General features: G+C 38.4%; 6 protein-coding genes across 6 annotated transcripts; 1 reads left to right on the top strand and 5 right to left on the bottom strand.

The window, feature by feature from the left end:
- Positions 1-164: 164 nt before the first annotated feature.
- Positions 165-1,192, bottom strand: GCK72_010456 (uncharacterized protein; the record flags this gene model as incomplete). Its single annotated transcript, XM_003111025.2, has 5 exons — positions 165-275; positions 324-454; positions 499-784; positions 834-937; positions 985-1,192. The coding sequence occupies 5 exons, from the start codon at positions 1,190-1,192 to the stop codon at positions 165-167; spliced, it is 840 nt and encodes a 279-aa protein (XP_003111073.1).
- A 509-nt stretch (positions 1,193-1,701) lies between these two features.
- GCK72_010455 (uncharacterized protein) lies at positions 1,702-8,930 on the bottom strand (the record flags this gene model as incomplete). The annotated part of the gene is made up of 19 exons (XM_053727876.1): positions 1,702-1,790; positions 1,845-1,935; positions 2,032-2,154; positions 2,209-2,244; positions 2,578-2,737; positions 2,834-3,089; positions 3,143-3,292; positions 3,590-3,715; positions 3,766-3,844; positions 3,892-4,048; positions 4,104-4,203; positions 4,902-4,950; positions 4,997-5,196; positions 5,249-5,380; positions 6,105-6,187; positions 6,778-7,019; positions 7,655-7,730; positions 7,778-7,864; positions 8,857-8,930. The coding sequence occupies 19 exons, from the start codon at positions 8,928-8,930 to the stop codon at positions 1,702-1,704; spliced, it is 2,310 nt and encodes a 769-aa protein (XP_053587453.1).
- Positions 8,931-14,332: 5,402 nt separating this feature from the next.
- Positions 14,333-14,608, bottom strand: GCK72_010454 (uncharacterized protein; the record flags this gene model as incomplete). Its single annotated transcript, XM_053727875.1, has 1 exon — positions 14,333-14,608. The coding sequence occupies one exon, from the start codon at positions 14,606-14,608 to the stop codon at positions 14,333-14,335; it is 276 nt and encodes a 91-aa protein (XP_053587452.1).
- A 1,483-nt stretch (positions 14,609-16,091) lies between these two features.
- Positions 16,092-18,566, bottom strand: GCK72_010453 (uncharacterized protein; the record flags this gene model as incomplete). The annotated part of the gene is made up of 12 exons (XM_053727874.1): positions 16,092-16,195; positions 16,239-16,336; positions 16,383-16,709; positions 16,756-16,933; positions 16,983-17,211; positions 17,257-17,457; positions 17,507-17,692; positions 17,737-17,973; positions 18,018-18,231; positions 18,277-18,374; positions 18,420-18,481; positions 18,527-18,566. 12 exons carry the CDS (start codon positions 18,564-18,566, stop codon positions 16,092-16,094), a joined length of 1,974 nt encoding a protein of 657 aa, XP_053587451.1.
- Positions 18,567-19,038: 472 nt separating this feature from the next.
- On the bottom strand, positions 19,039-19,329 carry GCK72_010452 (uncharacterized protein; the record flags this gene model as incomplete). Its single annotated transcript, XM_053727873.1, has 1 exon — positions 19,039-19,329. The coding sequence occupies one exon, from the start codon at positions 19,327-19,329 to the stop codon at positions 19,039-19,041; it is 291 nt and encodes a 96-aa protein (XP_053587450.1).
- GCK72_010451 (uncharacterized protein) lies at positions 19,045-19,573 on the top strand (the record flags this gene model as incomplete). The annotated part of the gene is made up of 2 exons (XM_003110813.2): positions 19,045-19,319; positions 19,366-19,573. 2 exons carry the CDS (start codon positions 19,045-19,047, stop codon positions 19,571-19,573), a joined length of 483 nt encoding a protein of 160 aa, XP_003110861.1.
- Between the last annotated feature and the right edge of the window lie 3,313 nt (positions 19,574-22,886).

Below are 22,886 nucleotides of genomic sequence, written 5' to 3'. Positions count from 1 at the left end.
CTTCTGTTTTTTTCTTTTTTTTGGAATATTGTGATAAACAAAGGATAATTAAAATATATTTATTGAGCAAAAAAGGCATCTGTGCATTAGCTAAGAATCCGTACTGAACCAATCAAAAGGCGTTTTGAAAGAGATATTCAAGAGAAAAGGGAAGAGGATCGAGATTAATGAAGGTCTGGAGCTTCGCAACGGTCGCCTTCGTGCTCACTGATATATGGAAGACGCTTTGATTTATAGAGAAGCATCAACCAGAAGACGATGTTGAATACAATAAACTGAAAATAAGAATTGAATGAACAGTAACCTAAATTGAGGACTCTGACCACAAGAGGAAATGCAGCACGACTGACAATGTCAATGTGACTGTGACTGACACAAAAACGATTCGGTTGTTTGATAACAGCAATGATTGAAGTAGGAGCTGCATTACATGTACATTCCGCCAATCGAACGTCTGGAAATAAGAAAAATATTTAAAAATTCAAAATCTCATGTTACCGTGTAGAATATCAGGAGTAGGTGGAGCCGGTTTGTGCTCCATCTTCTTTTCTCTTCTACGACGATCTTCGTTCTTCTTCTTGGAATATGCAACACACGCATACTCAATCAATGCTAAAATAACCAACAAATAACAGAAGCCAAGGAAAACATCAACTGCTTTAACATAAGCAACTGGAGGTAAACGACGATTCGTTCCAGTCATCAGATGAGTCTCAGTGAGCACAGTCATTGTGCCGATAAGAGTACGAGATGGCGCCGAGTCACGATTGATCCAGAATGAGATCTAAAAGAGATGGGAAGTTAGAATAAATGAAGAGGCCGTTGAATCTTACCCATGAAAGAACAACGACAAGACTGGCAGGAAAAAATATTTGAAGAAAGTAAAAGCCGCTGTCGCGATCAAATATGAAACTGACCCGTAGACGAGAGTAAGTCCCTGAAACGAATTAGAATTGAATAAAGATTTGGATCGAGCAAACGAACCCGATGAAGTGCTGGCAAGTGTCCGTTTTTGGCAGATTTTAGTAAACTGATAGCTCGACAATTCGATGTTTTCGTCGGCTTTCACCGCTGTTGCACAATTCGGCTCCTTCGAAGTACACCAGTTGTATTCAATTTCGGCCGTTGAATATGCATCTGAATTATCCTGATTTATTGATTGATTTCCCCCTCTACATACACGTGGAAGCATCTATTCTATGAGCAAAGGCAACATAATTACGACTAGTTTCATATTGGCAAAAACGAACAACAATACTCGAGACAGTTCAATGGCACTATTTAAAGAAATGTCACACACCGGACAAAAGTTGTACATGAGAGAAAAAAGAATGAAGAGTTATATACAGAAATGGGAGAATTGTTGGGACAAAACGGGGATGATCAGAATGAGAGAAAATTGGAAAATACATGACATGCGAGGGAGTTGTTTGGAAGGATTTGGGAGTAAGCTTGCACACAGAGAAAATCACAAAGTTTGATGATGTTGATGATGTGGAATAGATGATGTTGACGTCATCATGAATATTCTGGAAGTTGAGAAGAGAGTACACTGCAAACCATGCAAAAGCGAGAACCGGGCGAGACAAGCCGATTGCACTGGGAAGGTAACAACGAGAAAGGCGAGAAAAGAGTGAGAAAAGTGAAATAGTTTGGTTTTGATGGATGGAATGGCAGGAAGGAGAGTTTTATATCAACTGTTCACCAGTGGATGTGCTGCCATTTGTCGTTTTCCTGGATTTTGTCCGAGGAGTTTAGACTTAGATATTTCATGTACAACCAGTAGACTACTGAAATGAAAAAACAATAATTAAGATGGTGAAGGATAGAGAAAAATGACAGACCATTGAAGATAGAGAAAGAAAGTGGAAAACAATATCGACTCAGTTTGTCTATTTTTGCAGGTGTCCACCGCTGACAGCATGTTTTTGATGCCTGAAGATTTAGATTTTTGCTGAATTGAGACAAAAATTATTATTCGAAATCTACAGTAACCCGCAGAATAGGAAAGATAATTTATTTGGTGCTTACTTTCTTCGGTCTTGCAAACGGAGCTGGCCATAAAGTATGTGCTCCATCTGTGACTAGACGAGGATGTTGCATCATTGGAATCGTCCGACAGTCACAGTTTTCAGGAATTTCCATTAATGGGTTCTGAAATTTTGAAAAGCTTTACTTTTGATTTCCTTCTGGTGGGAAGTAACTGACCATAGAAGAATTGTGACCAGCAAAGTACAAATCAGCCTGAAAATGGAATTGATCAGTACATTTCATTCTTTCCGTAATGATAGCAGTCTACTGTGGGACACCACACTCTGTGCTTAAAAAGCGTGGAACACACACACTCTGAATAACTTTATCTTTCTTCTAAAAGTGCTTCTTTTATTGATTTACAACACGACATTTACAAGGCGGGATTGGCCTGAACAAGCTATTACAAGTACCTGTACATAGCTCTTGGCAGGTGTCGAATTTTGCGACATTAATGTCATTTCGTATGACTATAAAAAGGTTAAAAATATAAAAGAACTGTCTGAATGGTTAGTGAAAGAAGAAGCTATTTGAGATCTGACTCACATTGTTATTAGCTGCTTTCGGACTCGCATTGAACATTGGCATCTCATTTCTTTGTTGTTGTTCTGCTGCTTTCCTTCGTTTTTCACGGCGAAGAACCAATCTTTTGTTCATGTAAGAGACAATGGCGTATTCCAGAAGGGAAGCAAATACCATCACGAAACTGAAGAATTTAAAATAAATTAACATATTTCAAACTTGTTGAGTTACTGTAACTACGGTAGCACGTATCTTCTCATTAGAAGAAAAATGACCTTACCAAAAATTGAGGAACACATCCAATCCTTTCACATAAGATACTTTTGGCATCGAGTTGTTGGTTGTCGTGATAAGAGTTGTCATTGTCAGCACAGTTGTCACTCCAAGACCAACACGAGCAGGTGAAGCTTCTCGATTCAACCAGAAGGAAACCCATGAAATTGTGACGATTAGAATAGATGGTATCACGATATTCATTGTATAGAATCCCATGTTTCGAACCAAAATTACTTCCAGAGCAAGACGAACGTATTTTCCTGAAATTGAGATTTTGAACATGTTGAGTCTTCATAACAGATCAAAATCTCACCTGATGAAGTTTCAGCCTTTGTCGTGTTCACAAAATAAAGAGTTGGCTGGAATTGTGGCAATTGAAATGTATCGAATTTGACAGCAGTTGTCTCCAAATCCGTTCGTTTCTTTCCCCAATAGTAGTCGATATCTTTTGTTTGATACCCATCTGGAAATCCGTTCTTTCTAAGAACTCTTTCTCTTTTTTTCTCTTTTTAATATATAAATTGTTCTAAGTGGGTTAGGCCGGCCATCGAGAAATTCAGATATGCAAAGAAAAGGTGTGTGGTGGTTTACAATGAAACGAGAGAACTTTGAAACGTTTTGAAACTTTGAACAAGGGATCAAAAGGAAGAAGATTTAAAGAATTTGACTGTTCCGTTGTTGCTCTTCGATCTGACTGAGACGTATGAAATAAGCCCAATAGCCAACATTGAAAAGAACGAAAATCTGAAAAGAGACGGACGGTACAATGTGTGAAAAGAGGAGTGCTCGGTTACAGAAGGAAACAAAGATCGTGAGTACTTGTCGATATTCGATGGGCGGAGCCATCTCCAGAATCTTCCGAAGTCATCATCTGGTATAATTGCAGCTGAAATTGACCGGATTGGTCTTCAATCAATTCATTCATAAATATCTCACTCTGATACAGAAATACAGATGCTTGTGAGTTACTCCGTCCAAGCATCGGAGTCAATTCGTTAGGCACTGCATCTTCATTCTGTAAATAGAAACATGCATAGAGAGAGACACTGTTAGTCCACATACTGCAAATATAATTGTACGTTGTGACTCCGGAATATATAAATTAGAAGTTCGGTCTGTGGAAGAATAAAATGGACGATACGTGGTGTTGTTGAAGTAAGATGGAACTGAAACTGTCCGTTTTGGAGGTGGTTCGAGATGTGGAAGTGGAGTTAGCATTCTGAAATTATTAGGGTGCACAGTAGAGGGGAAACCAACGGAATAATCAGAGATACCTGGATTCTTTTCTAGCTCGAACAAGCTTCATTCTTTTGCTTATATATCCAACCGCAGCATACTCTAGAAGGGAACAGAACACCATCATGAAACACACACCTGAAATAAGAAGTTGATTAAATTGAAGCATGATCATCTACAATATTTACTGTGATCGTAAAATGCCTTGATTTCCACAGTAGACTTTCCCTATAAGCCCCGCCCACTTTTATCGCGACTACTGTAGATTTATGACTTGAAATTTCACACTACTGTTTCCAGATTTCAGTCCCTCTTCAGTTCAGTTCAATCGTTAGGTTTTATTGGTATGTCGTCAGTGTGTGGTGACATGTGCGTTTTTAGTTGGCAACAAATCCGAGCACATGTCATCGACACACACAGAAATCTGCGTTTTCCGTGTCCCTTTCTCTTCCACTTTACTATCTTTTTTCTCTTCCAATTTGACGTAATATTTGCCGGCAATTTGCCAGTCAATAGATTGATGACAACACTCTGCGACTCCAAAAAACAAAAGATATCTCTGGGGAAAGTAGCTAAAGGAGATGATAGAGACCCCAGGCTTGTGTGAAACAAGTGTTAGGAGGGATGGGTGATAAAACAGATAGAGATGGATGTGTCGACACGAATTGCAACAATTTGTCGCATTGGACTCTCTACATATACCAATGGAATAAAGAGAGAGGGACCCCCACGCAATAAAGAAAAGGTGAGAAGAAGACATGATAATTGATTTGGGAGGATCAGAAATCTTGACCTCCTTTCTATTTTTCTTCTCCCAATGAAATCAACTGACTCACCTAGAAATATATCTATACTCTTCACATACGACACTTTCGGCATGGAACTCTGAATTTATTGAGATTAGAAGTTGAACAACTTAACAGGAACGAACATTTGTCATTGTCATCAGAGTTGTCATTGTGAGCACAGTGGTTACTCCGAGAGCAACACGAGCTGGAGTGGCATCACGACTCAACCAAAAAGAGACCCAGGAAATGACAACAATCAGAACGGATGGGAGATAGATTTGAATAATGTAGAATCCGATGTTTCGTTTGAACAAGAAAAACCAGCAGAGGCGAGAATATTCTCCTGGAAAAGTTGGAATCAGATCGGAACTCTTCTCATCTGGAATCTCTCTTACCAGAACTGAGTTTCTGTGTTTGATTGACCACTTTGATGGATTGAAGAACGAATTGTGGTAGTTCATAGGACTCTGTGGACACGGACTTCTTCTCATGCGATACGTATACAATGTCCAGGATACTGTAGCCGTCTGAAAGCACGCAAAGCGACGCGTCACCCACCACATAAGTCGGTTAGAGTATCGGCAAGCGCACTCATTTTTTGGTTTTAAAAATATGAACATGCGCTTCGGGTGGTTAATTAATGGAAACTCTTGTGTCCATTATTTCAAAATATGAGTAACAAAAAACTGCCTTTCCTTGCGATGGGTTAACGATAAAGACACGAAACGAATTAGGATTACAACAAGATTCCATATGGTTACTGTAGTTTTTGAAAGGATGCAAGTATGCTCCACTGATAATTTCGCAAAAAAAAACAAATTGGATAGTATTAGCATGAACCGAAAAATATGCAAGCAACGAAATTAGAATGATTATGTGAATTCCGAACGTGCAATACAGAAATTAAACTCACCTGTATTATAACTGATTCCGATATTCAAATCAAAATGAGTGGATTCTTCTAGAGAATAAAATTACAATTGAAGGGAAGGGACAATAAGAGGAAAAAACAAACAATAGAGACATGGGAATGGATTGAGAATAAATCAGATGATGATGATGTTTCTTTTCTTTATTCAATTGAAACATTTTCAGAGAAAAAATATTTGGAGAGGATGAAGAGGAGAGATGATAAGAAGATGTGCAATCGACCCTTTTTTAATGATTCTCTGGCTACAAACGGCACGCCTACCCCACGACTAGGTTGAAAAACACACTCGAGATAAAAAATGTCCCTTGGACATGACTTACAGCTCTCAATTTCCAGTTTACAATGTTGTGAATCCATTGGAAAAAGCTTCAGATCCATTGGACATGTTGCTGTTACTGTTAATCTGAAAATATCGGGAATTGGTTGGTGAAATGATGCATTTGAATCGCAATTCATTTTTTGTAGTTCTTTTCACTGAAAAGACAAAACGCTTGAGAACAAAACTCCCAAAATCTTATCTAAAACGTAAAAGTTATTGCTATGTGTTATTTTCTGACACCGAATCTGTCCTTAAATAAACTTCACTAAAACTCATCAGTGTTAACATGAAATCAAATATTGAAGTCATTTGATCAATTCTTTGAATTTAGGATTTGTTTCTTTATGTCAAATCTCCCAATTCCCAACATTCCTTTTCAATACATTCCCTTCTTATTTCTCTTCAAACCAGAACACATCGCAACTTTCATGAAATCATTCATAAACCATTATAATCCCTTTGACCATTTCTCTTTCTTCTACACATTTGCTCGTAAAAAGGCCGTAAAAATGAAACATCATCTAATCCTGGCCGGTCCGTTTCTCTTTTTTTCGTACTGCTCCTTGAATGGGTGGTATTAGAGAAATGATAGAGAGAAAGGGAGTACGCTATCTGATTGTGAGCCACTAAGAGATTATTCTAAAATTTATTTCTTTTTTCTCTCTTTTTCTTACCTTTGACTAGTATAAACCGTTCCATCACTGTCAATTCTAAGAAAAGAATTGTGAGTTGTTGCCAAGTGAAAGAATGATTTTTTCTCGTTTGGAAAGAATGTATCTGGTTTCCAAAGTTTATCAAGATAATCCACGCCTACAGTAAGCGAATCGATTTCTTTCGAGAGGCCCAAGTCAAGACTTCCGAATGCTAGACGAGGATCTTGCCACGTTTGACGCATGTAGAAGTCTAGTGTGAAATCCTGAAAAAAGAGATTTATGATTGAGAAAATAAGTACTTGCAGATGAGTCAAGAGGATCCCCCATTCCGGATATTCAGTCTGCCATTCTATACTTTAGTCTATCACGACAGTCAGGAAGTTTTTAATTTTAAACACCACTAAATGGGGTTGTTTGTGTTTTTTTTCTGAAATTTGTGTAGTGTACAATTTCCTCATGCTTGGTTCTACAACAATAGAGAAAAAGACAACAGAGATTCAGATAGTCAAATCAAATTTAAAACAAATTGTAAAACACTGACATTTTTTATGCGAGTTTTCCGGAGACATATAAAATTTTTCGTTGTGGGGCCATCAAAACTTCACATTAATACTTAAAATCGGGATCTAATTGATTCAACAAGAGCTAGCTCAGAAAAGGTTTTCCACTGAAAATTTAATTTTTTATGTTTAAACTGTTGTAGCTTTCTTTAGAGTTTTGCGCAGCTCTGTATACCTACAAAAAGTAATATCTGAACTATTATATCTGGCTTCAAAGTGTACATCAAGTCTGCTTCTTTGTTCTTTAAGTCATAATAATCCTTTCAAGTTTTTTTAAAGTCTTGCCAACATCATTCATCTTGTTTAATCAACTTCTTCTATCTCAGACTTCGCCTTACCATGTCTACTTCTGAAACTGCTGAAATTGAAGAGACGTGTATCGTGATTCCTACATCAACCGGTTTCTCTCCGTACCTAAATATTTCTTTTTGTAACTACATCCATCTCATTTTTCTATTCACCTGGGTCGTAACCTCTTGTCATAAGTTGTTCGATTCGTTAATCTATCAAGAACTGTTGAAAGAAGTGAAGTATTGATGTGTGAGTCCCTGCAAAATGAAATGAATTGAGAGAGAAATAGTGCAAACTTCTTCTCTTTTCTTTCTTTTTTGCATTCAACCGAATCGAGAGCTCTCCCAGTTTTCTTCTTCTTCTTATTTGTTCAAATTGAATTTCGACTACCACCGCCATCATTTTTTTGTGTCAGGGAAATGGCAGAAAAGGTGTTACAAAAACGGAGAAACGAACGTGAAATTGACAATTTCTGTGCAATGTCAGTTGGCGGAAATTGGATTTGATGACGCGTTGGTGGTGGATGTAATGGATTCTTTTTGAGAAAAAGAGATACATGTTCTTTTTTTATTTTCTATTTTACAAATATGTCTGAAGAAGAAGAACTTTTGGGAGAAAACTCAATTTTAGAAACAAGTTTTATAAGCTTTAGAAGTGGTTTTTTGGAAAAAGTATATCATTTGAAGTTTGAAAAATGTAATAAAATTTTCTAGTGCTATTTTGGAAGCATTACTCTTCTGGTCCTTTTTTGAAAACTCCATGTAAATTTATTTCACATGTCTAAAAACTTTTGAAAGCATAAATTTATGAGAAAGACTTTGAAATGAAAACTTAAAGATAATGGCTTCAAACTGAAATTATTTTCCTATTTTCTCTGCTCTGTTCACATTCAGAATTGAGTTTTGAATAGAGTCCATCTCAAATATCTCCGAGTGAACATACGCCCTTTGTGAGTGTGTCACGGAATCACAGATCGTAACATGATTACTAATTTGCAGGGTATTTAGAATAAACCTAGAGCGTATTTGATGTTCAGATCATCTCTAGATGGTAATCGTTTGATTCACTACAATGTCATTCTGAAGGTGAAATTCTATTACCGAGTTGACTTATGGATAGATAAAAATGTCAGCTACAAAAATTCAGATCAAAATTTGTTTTAGGTATTCTACAAAAATCAAAGAGAATTTGGGACTCCTAGACATAATGTCAGAGCTTGAATTCTGCAAATTGAAAAAAGAATACTTACTCATCCTGACACAAGACGACGTGTAGACAAAGTTGTGCAGAAAGAAGGATAACAAATATGAACGGTCGGGCCATCGAAAAAGGAGTTGGTTGTCTCGATTTGTCCTCGTCAACTACTGCAGAAGATCATAATCCAGTTGATAGGAGGCAATGGGAGGGCTGTCTCCTATCGATAGAAGCAAGGAAGTGAGAGAGAGAGATCCGGTGGTGACAACTAGATGAGTAGGGAGGCCCCGGGAGCAAGAAATGAAGAAGAAATAGATGTAAAACACGCACAAGTTGAGCCAACACGGGAGAACACGGTGTGCCTCCGGCAGAAGTTGATCGCCACCCGAAATGAGATGATACGTTGGGGACGGAGGGAGCAGACGTGCCCCAACTGTTCGGACTGAGCCAGAAGTTGAGGAAAGAAGGAGAGAAGGATGAGTCGATACAACCTGAGACGACCCTCTGGAAGGAAAAGATAAAGAAAAGAGAAAGAGATGGTCAAGATATATAAACACTCTGAAAGGACGGGAAAAGATCAACCACGTCATTCGAAAAGAGAGAGAGGGGAGCATGCGATTGAAAAGAGAGCAAGATTAGGATCAGTGATTGGAAGATAATGAATTGAAAAGAGTACAAGAAGCAGATGGAAAAAGTACAAAGAGCGGAGTAGGGATGTCACTGACATGTGATGAAAGTAAATATCAGAGAATGAAATTGACTCAAACAAATCTGGTTTCTCTTGATGATTTTGGTTTTCTGGAAGCATCAAAAATCTTTTTTGGATGCATGATATATCTCAACGTCGCTGAGATTTTCTTTTCGCTGGTGAGATCACTTACTGTTTCAATCCTGTTAGATCCCAACGATGAATCAACACAATACTCTGTCCCAACATGGAATCTTTTCTCGTTTTCTGAATCAAATTGAAGAAATCTACGTATTCTACCACTTCCAGGTCGAATCCAGCCTAATTTTCCCACTGTAGAATTCATAAAGTTGTCAGCATTTTCCTTGCTTTTGCAAAGCGCAATGAACTTACGACAAGCCTTTGACTCAACTAATGGTTCACTAGTTTTTTGAATTCAGAATTTCATGACAAATTCAAACAAAACACCAAAAAGGGGTTCTAGATGTTTCAGAATATTCAGAACAATTCTGAGCTTTCTCAATGACCAATGAATTTGATGTCACATAAAACGAATAAGGAACTAAAACATTTTGAATCCCCATCTTTCTGTCATTGACACATTCTACACATTTCAAAATCAGAACTTTTTTCAAATTAGAATGTTCAGAACAAAGTAATTTATCGACAAAAAAGATGATTCCACGAGACATTTCTTCTCATACATCATGTCAGAAGTTATGAAAGTGAGACCACCTGATGTTTCATGTATTCCAGGAGAAACAACTTCCCCCTTTAGCTCCAGAACTCTTTTTTTCAATACGTTTCCAATTTCGAATTCGATTTCTCATTTTTCCTTTTGCTTGATGCGACACGACACCTGTATCAGATTTCTGCCGTTGGAATGATGATAGGCCGCGAAAAATGATATTCGATACAGAATGCATCTCACGGAGCTGTGGAAACTTTACGCTTCTCTTGTTCCGAAAAATATTGAAAGAAGGGGATGAAGGGTGTCGTCGCCACTCATTATAAATCAATAAAAAAGTGATAAAAGAGAAGAAATCAGTTCTCATCTAGAGAGAGGGAAGATACGAAAGGGAAGAAAGAAAATGAATGGAAATGTCTGATTGGAAGAAGAAGGGGGAGGAGCTGAGTAAAAGATCAAGTGAAAGGGGAAAAAAGCATCTGGATTTCATTTAGTCGAGGCTGTCAACGATCGGTGGGTAAGTCAGATGGCCAACTTTAATTGTTTCGGGTCACTGAATGGATCTTCTTTGAGGATTTCCAATCTCTAGATTAACTGAATGAAATCAGACTCTAAAGAGAAGGGAAAAAAAACTACGAAGCAGATCAAAAGTTCACGCCTGAATTGACAAGCTGAAACTTTTTGGAACAATCTGAATTCAGGAGATTCCCCACCATCGCAATAAACATCTGTGTCTATATATCTTCTCATCTATTTCTCTTGTTTTCAACTCATTTGCTCAAAGAGCAGAAGTTCTGGCTCTAATTTCCGGCGGATCTCTTTTCTGATTCATCAGAAACATTTTTTCTATTCTTTTTTGAACCATACTTTAACCACATACACACTTACATGTAGCTTACAATAAATAATAACACAAAAAATTACACAGCTAACACCGACAATAGTTTGATAAAGAGATGGGAAAGCAAAAAAATGTTTGAATATATTTCACAAGAAAAATTGAGGGCGTAAGAAAAGGGAAGAATTTGAAAGAGAGAAGGACCAGAAAAGTGAACAGAAGAAAAGGGGCGTGGCTCTGAGAGCTGATGATGATGACTCCGCCTCTATTTGGAGGGGGGGGGGGGGGGTTGCAGAAAAAAATCGAGAGACGAAAAGACCAGTATGGTTCGGGACAAAGCAGCACATCTTCTTTTAATCCGAGGCGCGTCCGAGTCGAGTGAGCTGAAAAAATGCATAATTATTCAAATTGAAAAGGAGTTTTGCGAAAAGCGCCGAGCTTCAAATGGTAGGTGCCTCAGATATAGAATGTTCTTTGTTTGCAGAATAACTCGAAAAGTTTTCTAGAGAAGCAGAAGAACTAAAAACATGTAACTAAATTAAGACAAAATGAAAAAATTTCAGAGCTAAGAAACAAAGAGAATGAAGAAAAAACCATCTTGAAAGAAATCATAACATTTTTTGAAGTTTGAACATTTTGGAAGAAGGAAATGAGCCGAACGAAAGTATTGGTTTTTGATATGTTCGCAAAGAAATGGTAATCGGACCCGCTTTTTTCCAGCCGAGCAACTCACACTTCCGCATTAGAAACGCTTTGTGCTCTTCGGAAAAAAGGACTTCTTCAGACAAAAAAGTAAAGCAAGACCGTCTTGTGATGTGTGTACTTCATAAGCACCAGGTCCATCGTAGAAGAAGAAAAAACTAGGCAAAAGAAGAAGTAGTAGACGACGAAGAAGAAGCTCAACGAGAAGTGAAGAAGAAGAAGAATAAGAAAGGGATGGGTCCACCCGGGCGGCGGGTGAAGAGAAGGACAGATTGTGCAAGTGTATGTGGCCCGGAGGAGAGAAAAATGCTTCGCACTGAGTGATTCAAGCACCAGGATGATGAGTAAAGTGGAATAAACTATTTTAGAAAAGGGAGAGACGGAAAAAAGAAACACATTTTTAGAAAACGTCAGCAAGCGTTTTGGAATTCTCATGAAAATACGATACCGCATTTATGTAAGGTATTTGCTCCAGACATATGATTTTTACATTTTTAAACAGACACTTCAGAATGTTTTTAGTTTCCACGCTCTTCTCACGGTTATTTTCAATCGGAAACCATAGCCCAACTTCTCCAAACAGGTCTTATGATAGATCACAGGGACCCGGAAAAGTAAAGAACGTGTCAGGGTAACTACAAGATTGTTTCCTCAAATAGGCTTTTGGCACCCATGTTCCCAGAGGTTGCCCTGCGGCGGCGCCTTTTACTTCACAGCTCTTGTTCACGAGTCATTAAATTTCTGAACCGAGAAGCTGCTCCAACCCTTACCAGTACCAGAAGCCGTCATTGTTATGTCTTCTCGGATCAACTCCCGAAAAATGACTTGTCGAGACCCGAAAAATATATTTGAATTGGCGTACGAGAAACTATTAGAAACGACTCAGTCTCCATCGCCGCCAAAACGATTTTTTTCGTTGCACTCCGACCGAGAAAAGATGATGAGAAGGCTACGAACGGAAATTAAATGACGCATTTTTGAATGAGATCAGCCGAGTATTTCATCAATAGCAAAATGATACTATTGAACAGAACCTCTCGTCTGACTAATGCACTCAGTCGATTGGATTAGACTGGTAGGACGCCAAAACGTCTAAAACCTTGCAATGGTTCGTCTTTGTGTTTTCGGCAAACCCTAATCGACTAATCTGCCAAATGCATTCTGGCGCTCATTCTTTCTGCGAATCCCATTTCCATATTCGCCTTTAGAGGAAACCAAAACGAGTGAGTATGCAAATTTCAGACGTCTTGTTAATTGTTCTAAGCTTGATCACAGTCCTCTGAGGAAGATAATTAAGAACGTCTAGATATTCCGGAATCGAAAATTAAGCGAAGCTTAGTTCCTCAATAGCCTCCCATTTTTATTTTCTTGTTTTCATCCAGTTCCAGTCAATTTCAGTGAAATCAGTAATTAAGCACATCTCAATGCTCCTTCTATTCGTTTGTTGTCTCTACTGCTACAAACTGAAGAAAACAATTTCAGAGCGAGGCACCAATAGTAATTCGAGTTTCAATGATGAAGACAATGAGCATCACGTGATAAGCATGAATGGAGGTCTTCTTGAGTGGCCCATCTTTGTCTATTCTTTGCTTTCCCTCCCTCACTTTCCAAACAAACTAGGAAGAAAAAGTAAAATAAAAAGGAGAAGCAGCTAAAAAAGAAGTGTCTCTTCTTATTCTTCGCGCCACGCACAGGGAGGCAACGGCGGTTTCTCCGGGTCGGGTCGTCCAGAAACTACTTTCTTCTATCCTTTTTAGGCCACCGCTAAGAATCCTCAAAATTTTTTTCACACTTGCAAATTGTGGCAACAAGCGGAGGACACAAATAAAGACGAAAAATGAATGAAGGAAGAAAAAATGGAGAAGAAAGGATGAGATAATAATGAGGAAATGAATCACGTCATGGGACGGAGTAGTGACGGAAGTGCAACGGGAGGTCTGGAGAGCTGAGAGCTAATTTTGCAACGTAAAAACTGTAGAACGGAAGTCAATTTGCAAGACAATTGAAAAATTCTGTTTGCCGTCTTGCAGTATTGTAATGACGATAGCATTGTAGTGATCATGACTTTTTCAGATTTCCGTGAAATCGTGAGATTGGGTATTTTTTGAAATAGAAAACAAAAGAAAGAAGAAGAAATATTTTGAATTGCAAATGCATTTGGACCAAAGTGAATGTTTTTCGTTCTTTCTAACGGCCATAATTCTAGACTAAATTCTAGACTACTCAAAATTATTTTTCTAGAACAAGAAACAGAAAAGGAGAAAATCGAAAACTAAGAATCCACTGAAAAAAGTTTTCACTTTTTTCAACGAACAGGAACGAATAGGAGTGAAAAGTAAATAGGCATTTAATTTTCATCAATGAATAAAATATCAAACTGAAAATGAGTTCCCAGGAACGCGCTACCACCAGTAGAAAGATAAGAAGAAGACGTCTGACATCAGATCACTGTTATGGTTATCTTCGACTAAAATTTTCTTTGAACCGAGTCAAGCTGGAACTCAATAATTCGATAACTAAACAATGGACAGACACAGATACTCGAAAAAAATGAAACGAGCCGAGGAAAGTTGTCGGCGACAAAAAGACGAATGTGTTTTGTCCGCCAATGTTCGTCATTCTGCTGCTCCTTTCTTTCCGAACCCGGGACTCTTCACTGGATTATTGTTGGCGTCCCTGAGGGATGATACGGCGCCCACTCCGCCTGCTAACACGTCGTCCGATGCTGATGGACGATGTGTCCGGACGGACATGACACCACGAGGAGAATGAAGTTGAACTATCAGTCCATTCACAAAGACAACGTGATTATATGATATCTCTTTTTTGCCCTCAATATGTTTCTCACTGCAAAGACACAAAAGTTTGCAGAAGATACGTCGTCGCATCATTTCCTATTTCATGAAACAGCACGGAATCTGGAGACTCATCGGACTTAATTGGAGAGAATTGTGCAGAAACATAATTGTTCTTCTTCGTTTTCTACTTTTTCTCCCAAAAGAATACTGCTCGTTACGAAGGAAGACGGCTCGTTACAAAAGCCATAAAAATGGGGATAACCATGGGAACTGGAAGGAAATAACGATAATAATAATAAAACGAACGAGTCCCATGACTACCTACTTGTATGCACAATGATTATACATATAACTCCATAGATGGATTTCTCGGGATCAGCATAAAGTTCGCAAATGTGTTTTTTTTTATAATGATGAAAATCAATTCGAAGAGAAAAACAGTAATATATGACAATTTCCGAGTCTTAATTAGTTAAACGTGAGATAAATACGAGTTAAAAAAAATATTGCCCACTAGAAGATATTCTTAGCAAGTAGAATCATCTGAGTAGGAACTCACGTTAAGCAAGCGTCTCAAAGAAATATGGAGAAACACATCAAATCAGATGGACAAATCGAAAGGAATACTTGTCAACTGTCATCGCTCAGAATGTAGTCTCAAGGGACTGTGAAGAACTACATTTTTCCCAATTTAAGAGAACAGAACGGGAAGCCAAGAAATGCCGACGACGACAAAAAGATATTGAAGACGAACGAAGTGGGGGAGCGTTCACACGACAGGAGGGAGGCTCAATTCGATTTGACTTTTACGGCTGCGACGTCGACAACGTGAAAAAACGAGAAGGACGTTGAGGTTTCGAGGTTCAGATTTCATCTATCCATTATTCCAAAATAAAGATAAACTTTAGACTTTCTATGTATAAAAAACAGAGAATAGAAACAATGTTTCAAACCGATCGGCTCGTCTCTCATCTTTTAAACTAGAAACGTGGTGAAACAAGCATCCAGTATTCCACAGGGCTCAGTTCCGGTCGAACGGCGTTTATTCGTAGAGGCCGTTTTTGTGAGGGCAAAAAAGGAAAGCAAAAAGTATGTGGGAGGAAAAAATGAAGAAGGAGGATGTAGAAAATGCATTATCAACAAGGTCAAAAGTTATGGAATAAATTGAGTTATGATAATAAGAAGAAAGCATCGTTGTAGTGACGTAGATCAAAAAGATTACTAGGAATAAACGTTTCAGAGTGAACAATGAGAAGATATATTGAGACAAAGATGGTTCAGAAACTATCAATGTGAAAGTTATAATTTCCAATCATCGTTTGTTGACAGTTCTGTCATTTTTTATGTCGTTCCTTCTTCTCGCACCATGCGTTCTAATTCGATTCACGCTGGTTATGAAGGAAAGAAAGAGCAGACGAATTTTCGACAAAAAACTACGGTGAATGGTGAAGCGAAAGAGAGGAAGAGAGTAAGAGGCTGAAGGAAGGGATGCGTTGAAAATCAAATCAAGTCAGTTCTGCGTCAGAAAAAAGCAAGAAAGAATCTCAGGAAGCACCCAGTCAACAAGGGCAAAAAGCTACAAGAAAGGAAGAATACGGGGACGAACCTGGTCGCAAAATTGAGAAGGGTTGACAAGTTCTGTGCATCCGTATGTCACTCGCATCAGATTTTTACGTTTACCTCAAAATAAATAAATGAAGCAAGAAAAAAACCAAATAGATACCGTAATCTACGAGATTTTGATATTCAACGTAGTTTCCTCCACCGACAACAAACAATACAATGTCTTGAGCAGGTTGCTGACGAGCTGATGTGATAGTTCTGCAGTTAAATTGAAGTTACAGGACCAAAGAAGAAATATACGTACTCTTTCGTGGGTTGATGCATTAGCTTTGGATCGAAAAAGCAGTATGTATCATCAATATCTGGTGCCTGAGAAGAGCCTCCAATCATCTGATTTATTCCGACAGCAGATGAAATTCCTGTCGACGATGGAGGAGTATTTAAGGAGTCAATCATTTTTGTAAGAGGAAGATTATGCTCTTTCGGAACAAGATTCTTCACTCCTTCCATCACAAATTTCGAGCTATGACTCAATAGTTTTCCAAACATGCTTATTGTCTTTGTACCAGCACCTTGATGTTCTTCAGTATGAGTAGAGTTTGCTGCTCGAGAACCGAGTTGGGAAATCGATCTGAAAGTTTCCGATGAATACTAACTCGATTTTCAACGATACTCACTTGAGCTTCTGTACATGTTTCAGCGCCGATTCTTCAATTCCTCTTTCTCGAAGCAAATTCATCATCTGATCGTAGCTATTTTGACTGACAGTGTCTTGACATAAAAAGGCAATAATAAGTACACGAAGAACATCTTCTTGATGGCTGATATTGGTTAAGAACTGTGTTACTGGCTGATCTGAGATTTTGAAAATATAAACACGTTGAGGTTGAAATATAGTGAATACCAAGTTGGGAGTGTTGCAACAACTTTTGCTCAAGTTCGAAAAGAACATCTAACTTTCGTTCTTTTATGACATCCAGTAAAGTAGTTGCAACATTTGTATGCAAATCAATAAGTCGTTTTGCTTCCAACAATTGTGGGAGACTGGTAACTGTAGACCCAAGTTTAGCAGTAGTATCAGCGAGGAGACTCGTCATAGCTTCGTCAGCAGCGTCATTTTCACCGCTCATACCCTGCAAAAAACATAGAAAAATTATATTTTTCTTAAATTAACATACCATGGCTTGTTTCAATCTTTTTATCTCCTCTTCACTACTTCTGTAAGCATCAAGATCCTCCTGAACAGCTTCGGCGACTGTTGGGAAAGCACTTCCTTTGTGATTGTTCCATAGCTTATCCGTTCCTCCAGTTCCCATATCGTACTCCTTTTTCTTACCAGCTGTCACGTTGTTGATAGTTACACGGTTTTGGTCGAGTTCCTGTAAAATATATAACTTTGGAAAAAAGAAATTAAATGTTATATATTACCAAAACATCGTGCATCAGAGCTTGATATGTCCATGTATGATGTAGCATTGTTGCGAGATCAGCACCACGATCACCAATGACCAGAAGCGGGCGAGTAGTTTGCATATGACCCATTCGAACACCATCCATAGTGAACAAGTTGTTACGAGAATCTCTCAGATTATCACGAAGCTTTTGGTCGAGTTTCTGTTATAGAACCTTCGATATCGAGAAGAAAACTAGAAAGTTACCTTTGCAACCATTTCTGCAGCATTTCCTTTCGGGCATCTGATTATTGGAACTATTCCCATTGTAGCACAAACAGCGAAAAGACCATCGGCGATTGATTCTAGCATTGAATTGACGGCAACATCAGAAGTGCCAGGAGAGTTCATAGAATAATATGAAAACAAGCTGTTCTCATTGTAACGACGAAGAACAAAAAGATCGTCTTCTAGAGAAATGAAGTTCAGATATTGGTCGACCACCTAAAAAGATTTTCTTCAGTTGATCATTGCTCGCACTTTCTTACTTTTTGAACTTGAGACACAGCTCCACCGTGAACAGCTGCTGAAGCAAGTGATTCCAAACGAGGACGTGCAAGTGGTGATATAAAATTACAGAAAAATGAATCATACATCGCTTTTTTGAGATCTTCACTCATTAGATCAATGTTTTCATCAGTAGGAGAGACAAAATAAACTGCGGGAACATCAGTGAGTGGCTCTCGACGATTTCCGAGCATCCTGAACAATACATTTTTTATGAAACTGTTAAATAAAGAATCTTACAAATGGAGAGTAACTCCGAGATCCCTGAGTTGCTTGACTGGAAGAAGTGGTGAGATGATATCTTGTCCAGTTTTATCGAGGATCAAGATTTTCCAGACCTGAAATATTCTTGAAATTCCAGAAAATTGCTTATTTAAATTTACAGGTTCTTTCACTCCTGAGCTGACGACTGACTCATTCAGGTTGATCATTGTCCGTAACGCGACTGCAAATTAAATTAACACAGTTGTTTTTTTCTAATAGAACATACCAATTTGTCGTGTTCGGATGCTTTCTAACTCCACAGGCATGATTCTATGAAGTCCCTGATGTTGAATACCTTCTTTCTATCTTGGAATTAAATCTAATGTAGATTTACGGCCACGTTGAGAAAAAAACGAGAAATGTGTCGGCAGGAGCGTTGGCGCCTCTCCTGCGATGTGACGCGATTCGCGAGACTTTTGGAGGGTTTTTGAAAAAACTAAGCTGTTCGCTATGGCTTTCGCAACCTGAAAAATTGTTAATATGAAAAACATGTGAAAAATTATGTAAAAAAGTTTTTTAGGCGAAAACTCAAAGGCGCATAAGATAGTTTCACAATGTCTGTAAGTTGTCGTCAATTAAAGCGTTTGATCTTCCAAAACTTTCTGGAATTGTCTCGATGATCTCGTAAACAAGTAAACATGTAAACAAGACTAAACTATAAACAAACGGTGGGTATAAAAGCCGATCGTTTTCGACAGTTTCCTTAGACGATTTCATTTTCTTCTCATCTAACTTTACTCAACTATGTCTATCTGCCCATATACCGGTCGCCCAATGGGACTTCTTCGTGACTTCGAGCCAATGATGCCATACTGGGCTCAGCGCATGAGCATGCTCAACGACTTCAACAACATCGTTCCACAGCAACACAACGAAGTCGAGAACACCGACAACAAGTTTGCCGTCAAGCTCGATGTCGCTGCTTTCAAGCCAGAGGAGTTGAAGGTCAATCTCGAGGGAAACGTTCTCACCATCGAAGGCCATCACGAGGTCAAGACCGAGCACGGATTCAGCAAGAGGTTTGTTCATTCTTTTGGAGTCTTTTCTGAAAGTTTCGCTTTTCAGATCTTTCACTCGCCAGTTCCACCTCCCAAAGAACGTTGACTTGGCTCACATCCACACTGCTATCAACAAGGATGGACAGATGACCATCGACGTTCCAAAGACTGGCTCCAACTCCTCTGTCCGCGCAATCCCAATCCATGTCTCTGCTGGACACGCTGTCACCCAGAAGCCAGCCAACAACACCAACAACACTACCGGAAAGCACTAATTGTCCCCTATCCCCCTATCTATATTGTACATTGAATTTGCACGAATAAATGTGTATCATTCCCCAATGCGTTTTGTAATCTTGATTCGCGGGCATGAGTTAATCTGCCGTAAATCTATTCCGATTCTTCTGTCTGCTTGTGATGCTCTTCCTTAGTTTTGATTGACTCTCCGTCCGAAGATTTCCACAGGTAGCTTGCAGTTCAATCCGGTATTCCAGTACGACTGAAACATCGGTTTCATGATTCGGTATAGTAGCCTAGCCTTAGCACTTTGTGATCCATTCTCCATGAAAATTCAGACAACAAAAATTAAATTTACGATTATCCAAATAACACTTCAGATGGACACCTCTGATGATCGTAATATTCATTCAAATACCTATAGATTATTGACTGATAGTGAGCTATTATTTTCTCGATATAATCGAGAACCCTAAACATTCCATATATTCTTTCAGCTGGAAGAAGTCTGTTTACCTGTCCTTTTTATCCGACTTCAATCCTCCGTACTACATGCGAATCCCATCGACGTCATGTTTTTTCATGGCGTTGTCTGGGCGGTCATAAAAAATTTATATTCATTTTTGGTGATTCGTAGTAGTGGCGTTGTGAGTTGCTCGTGATCAAAATGACTCAACAACAGGCCACACAACAAAAACGTTCAGAGTCGGGTGGTCGCCACCACCGACAAATTAATTCCATCTGGATGACCTCTGGCTATTTCGAAATAGGTGTGTGACGTAATTGGCGATTCTCAACGAACTCTTTCGACCGAATATTATTCGTAACAAAGAGCAAATGTGCAGAGACTTTTCGCAGAATAAATATATTTCAAAAAGAACATTTTGCAGTCCAGAGGTCCGAACACACTTAATTTATGTACGAAATGAGGACCACATGTGCCGAAACGTACACAATTTACGATGCAAAGGGAAAGAACGAAGTGAAACACTTGTAGCATTTTTTAGTTTACAAAGTAGCTCAGCTACTATACATTCCTAAACAAAAATCTCTGAGGTCTTTTGAAATTTTCGGAGTTGAGCTTTTCCTGACTAAACTTTTCTAAAAATTCAAGGCTACCGTATCCCATATAAGCTCAGCAGAACAAGAAACCTGAATAGAAACCTATTTATCTTATAATTACATCTCTCTCTCTCTCTCTCTCACACACATTTTCTATCTGTTCTGTTCCCAATATAGCCTTCTCATCATGACCCATAAATCTGAAATGGTAGAATAGATTCCACGTCAGATCTCTCTCCAGATGCAGACGACGTCACACTGGCTCCACGAGGTCCATTAAAAAGGCGGGTTTCCCTCGTCCAGAGTAGATTATTTAAATGTAAAAACACTTTTTGGTTTACTTCCATTCTCTGTTCTCTGCTTTTTTCTCCTCCTACACTTATCAGAATTCGGGTACAAAGACTTCTTACTGAAAATAAATATTTCTGAATTATAATAAAATCGTATTGTTGTGAGGTTAACAAGAATACTTCCACCACTAACTTAAAAAATACACAACATCGAAAATCATCTCATTTTCGTTCTCTAAGTTTGTTATTCCATATTCATTTGGGATTTCGAGACGTTTAGGTATTTTGAGTATTTTCGTTAATCCTTTGGATTTGGAACATGAAAATGAATGACGAGAAAAAAGAAAACAGGGCTAAATCAATGGTCAATGAGACATTCTATACATTAATTCCTTTGCTGTAAAATCTCAAAAAATAAATAGAGAATTACTCAAACCAACCACCACCATCACTTAATCCAGATAAACTTCTTGCGTATTTTATCCCACGCAATTGAGTTTAAATGAAGCATTTTTCTTGGATTTCTTGGCTGAATGAGTATTTGGGGAGTTCTGTAGGTTTTGTTTGGAAGATTACGGTAGTCTAAATTTTGAAACTGGGAAGGTATGTTGATATCAGAACCATTTTGGATAATAATCTAGACAAATAATTTCAGAAAAAGTTTAATTTTGTAGATTTTTATACCTGGCACAATGTCTTCATTATTCCCTGTTCCCTTGAGGAAAGACTCTTGCTGACATGAATTTTCACGGTTTTAATTCTCCAGAAATACTTTTTTTCCCTCTATCCTGCATCTATACACTTCCGTGTTCCCTTCTATTTCGGACCCATTTCTCTCTAAATTTCGTTGACCGACTTATCCACCACCCTCCTACAAATTCATTGCCTTCGGGCCATTTTGCATATGACCTACTCCCTTCAAAAGTAGTCAAAACGCCCACGAGAAATCACTGATAGACACCAAAACACTGCTTTTCTTATGCTGTTTCGACGTGTCGACCGATTTGCAGCATAGACATCTTCACCAACTCTTACCGATATTTATATGCGTCGCCCGTTTTCATTCGATGCTGTACTTTCTTTTTTGTGCATTTGCCTAATTTTGTTACGACTCTTGTTAGTTCCTTCTGACCTCTCTTGTTATTCTTTTTTTTTGTTTTCTCATGTCATTTCCTGAAGTTTTCCAGTGTTGCAATGAGGTAATTGAGACTCTATGAGTTCAAATAATCAACTTTTCTCCGAAAATGAACTTCAATGCAGTACCAAGAATTCTGAAATAGATGTATTTGTTCTGATCGTTCCGAGAAAATTGTAAATGAAAATCTCTTCGTCCCTCATAGAAATCAGTCGCCTATCAAAACAAGCGAGATAAAAGGTCATTGAGCTCATCGTGATGCTCTTCGGAAATGACGGAGTCCAGTTTCCATTCAAATATCAGTGCGAAGATCGACGACGAGCGACGTTAAACTTGCAGTAATCTGATGCTCCGTTCTCTCACACCCTCCCAAATTTGTTCATTGCTTTTTTGTGTGTTTCGTGTTGCAATGGAAGTCCTTATCCTGTGTCACATTATCCCATTGTAGTTTGCTTTTCTTCTTTACGAGTGCGCGTGTGGATTCACGCCCCCAGCACAATTACAGTAACCCATTGAATGGGATATTTGATTTGTTCGAACGCGTGGATAAATCTAGTGTCCAGTTTCCGTTGGAAGACCTCTCGTATTCTGTTTCGATTTGCAGATTTGAATTTAAGTGAACTTTTTTGTAGAATCAGTGCATGTGACCTATCAATTCCAGGTAAGAATCCAAGTATTTCTTCAAAATGTTCGGAAAGTGACTGATTCTAAAAGAATGTTTAGAAGCCAATGATATAAGCTTTGAACTCAGACAAATCGAAGAGACGGGAAACTTGACCTTTTCACTCTAAAAGGAGAATAATGAATTATCTGGTAGTTTTCTGTCTGTAGTTTTGGTACATTCATATGACTCAACGCTCATTC

Source organism: Caenorhabditis remanei, chromosome III (assembly GCF_010183535.1).
Source record: "Caenorhabditis remanei strain PX506 chromosome III, whole genome shotgun sequence".
Classification (NCBI taxonomy): Eukaryota; Metazoa; Nematoda; class Chromadorea; order Rhabditida; family Rhabditidae; genus Caenorhabditis; species Caenorhabditis remanei.
This window is presented reverse-complemented; position numbering and strand designations above follow the sequence as displayed.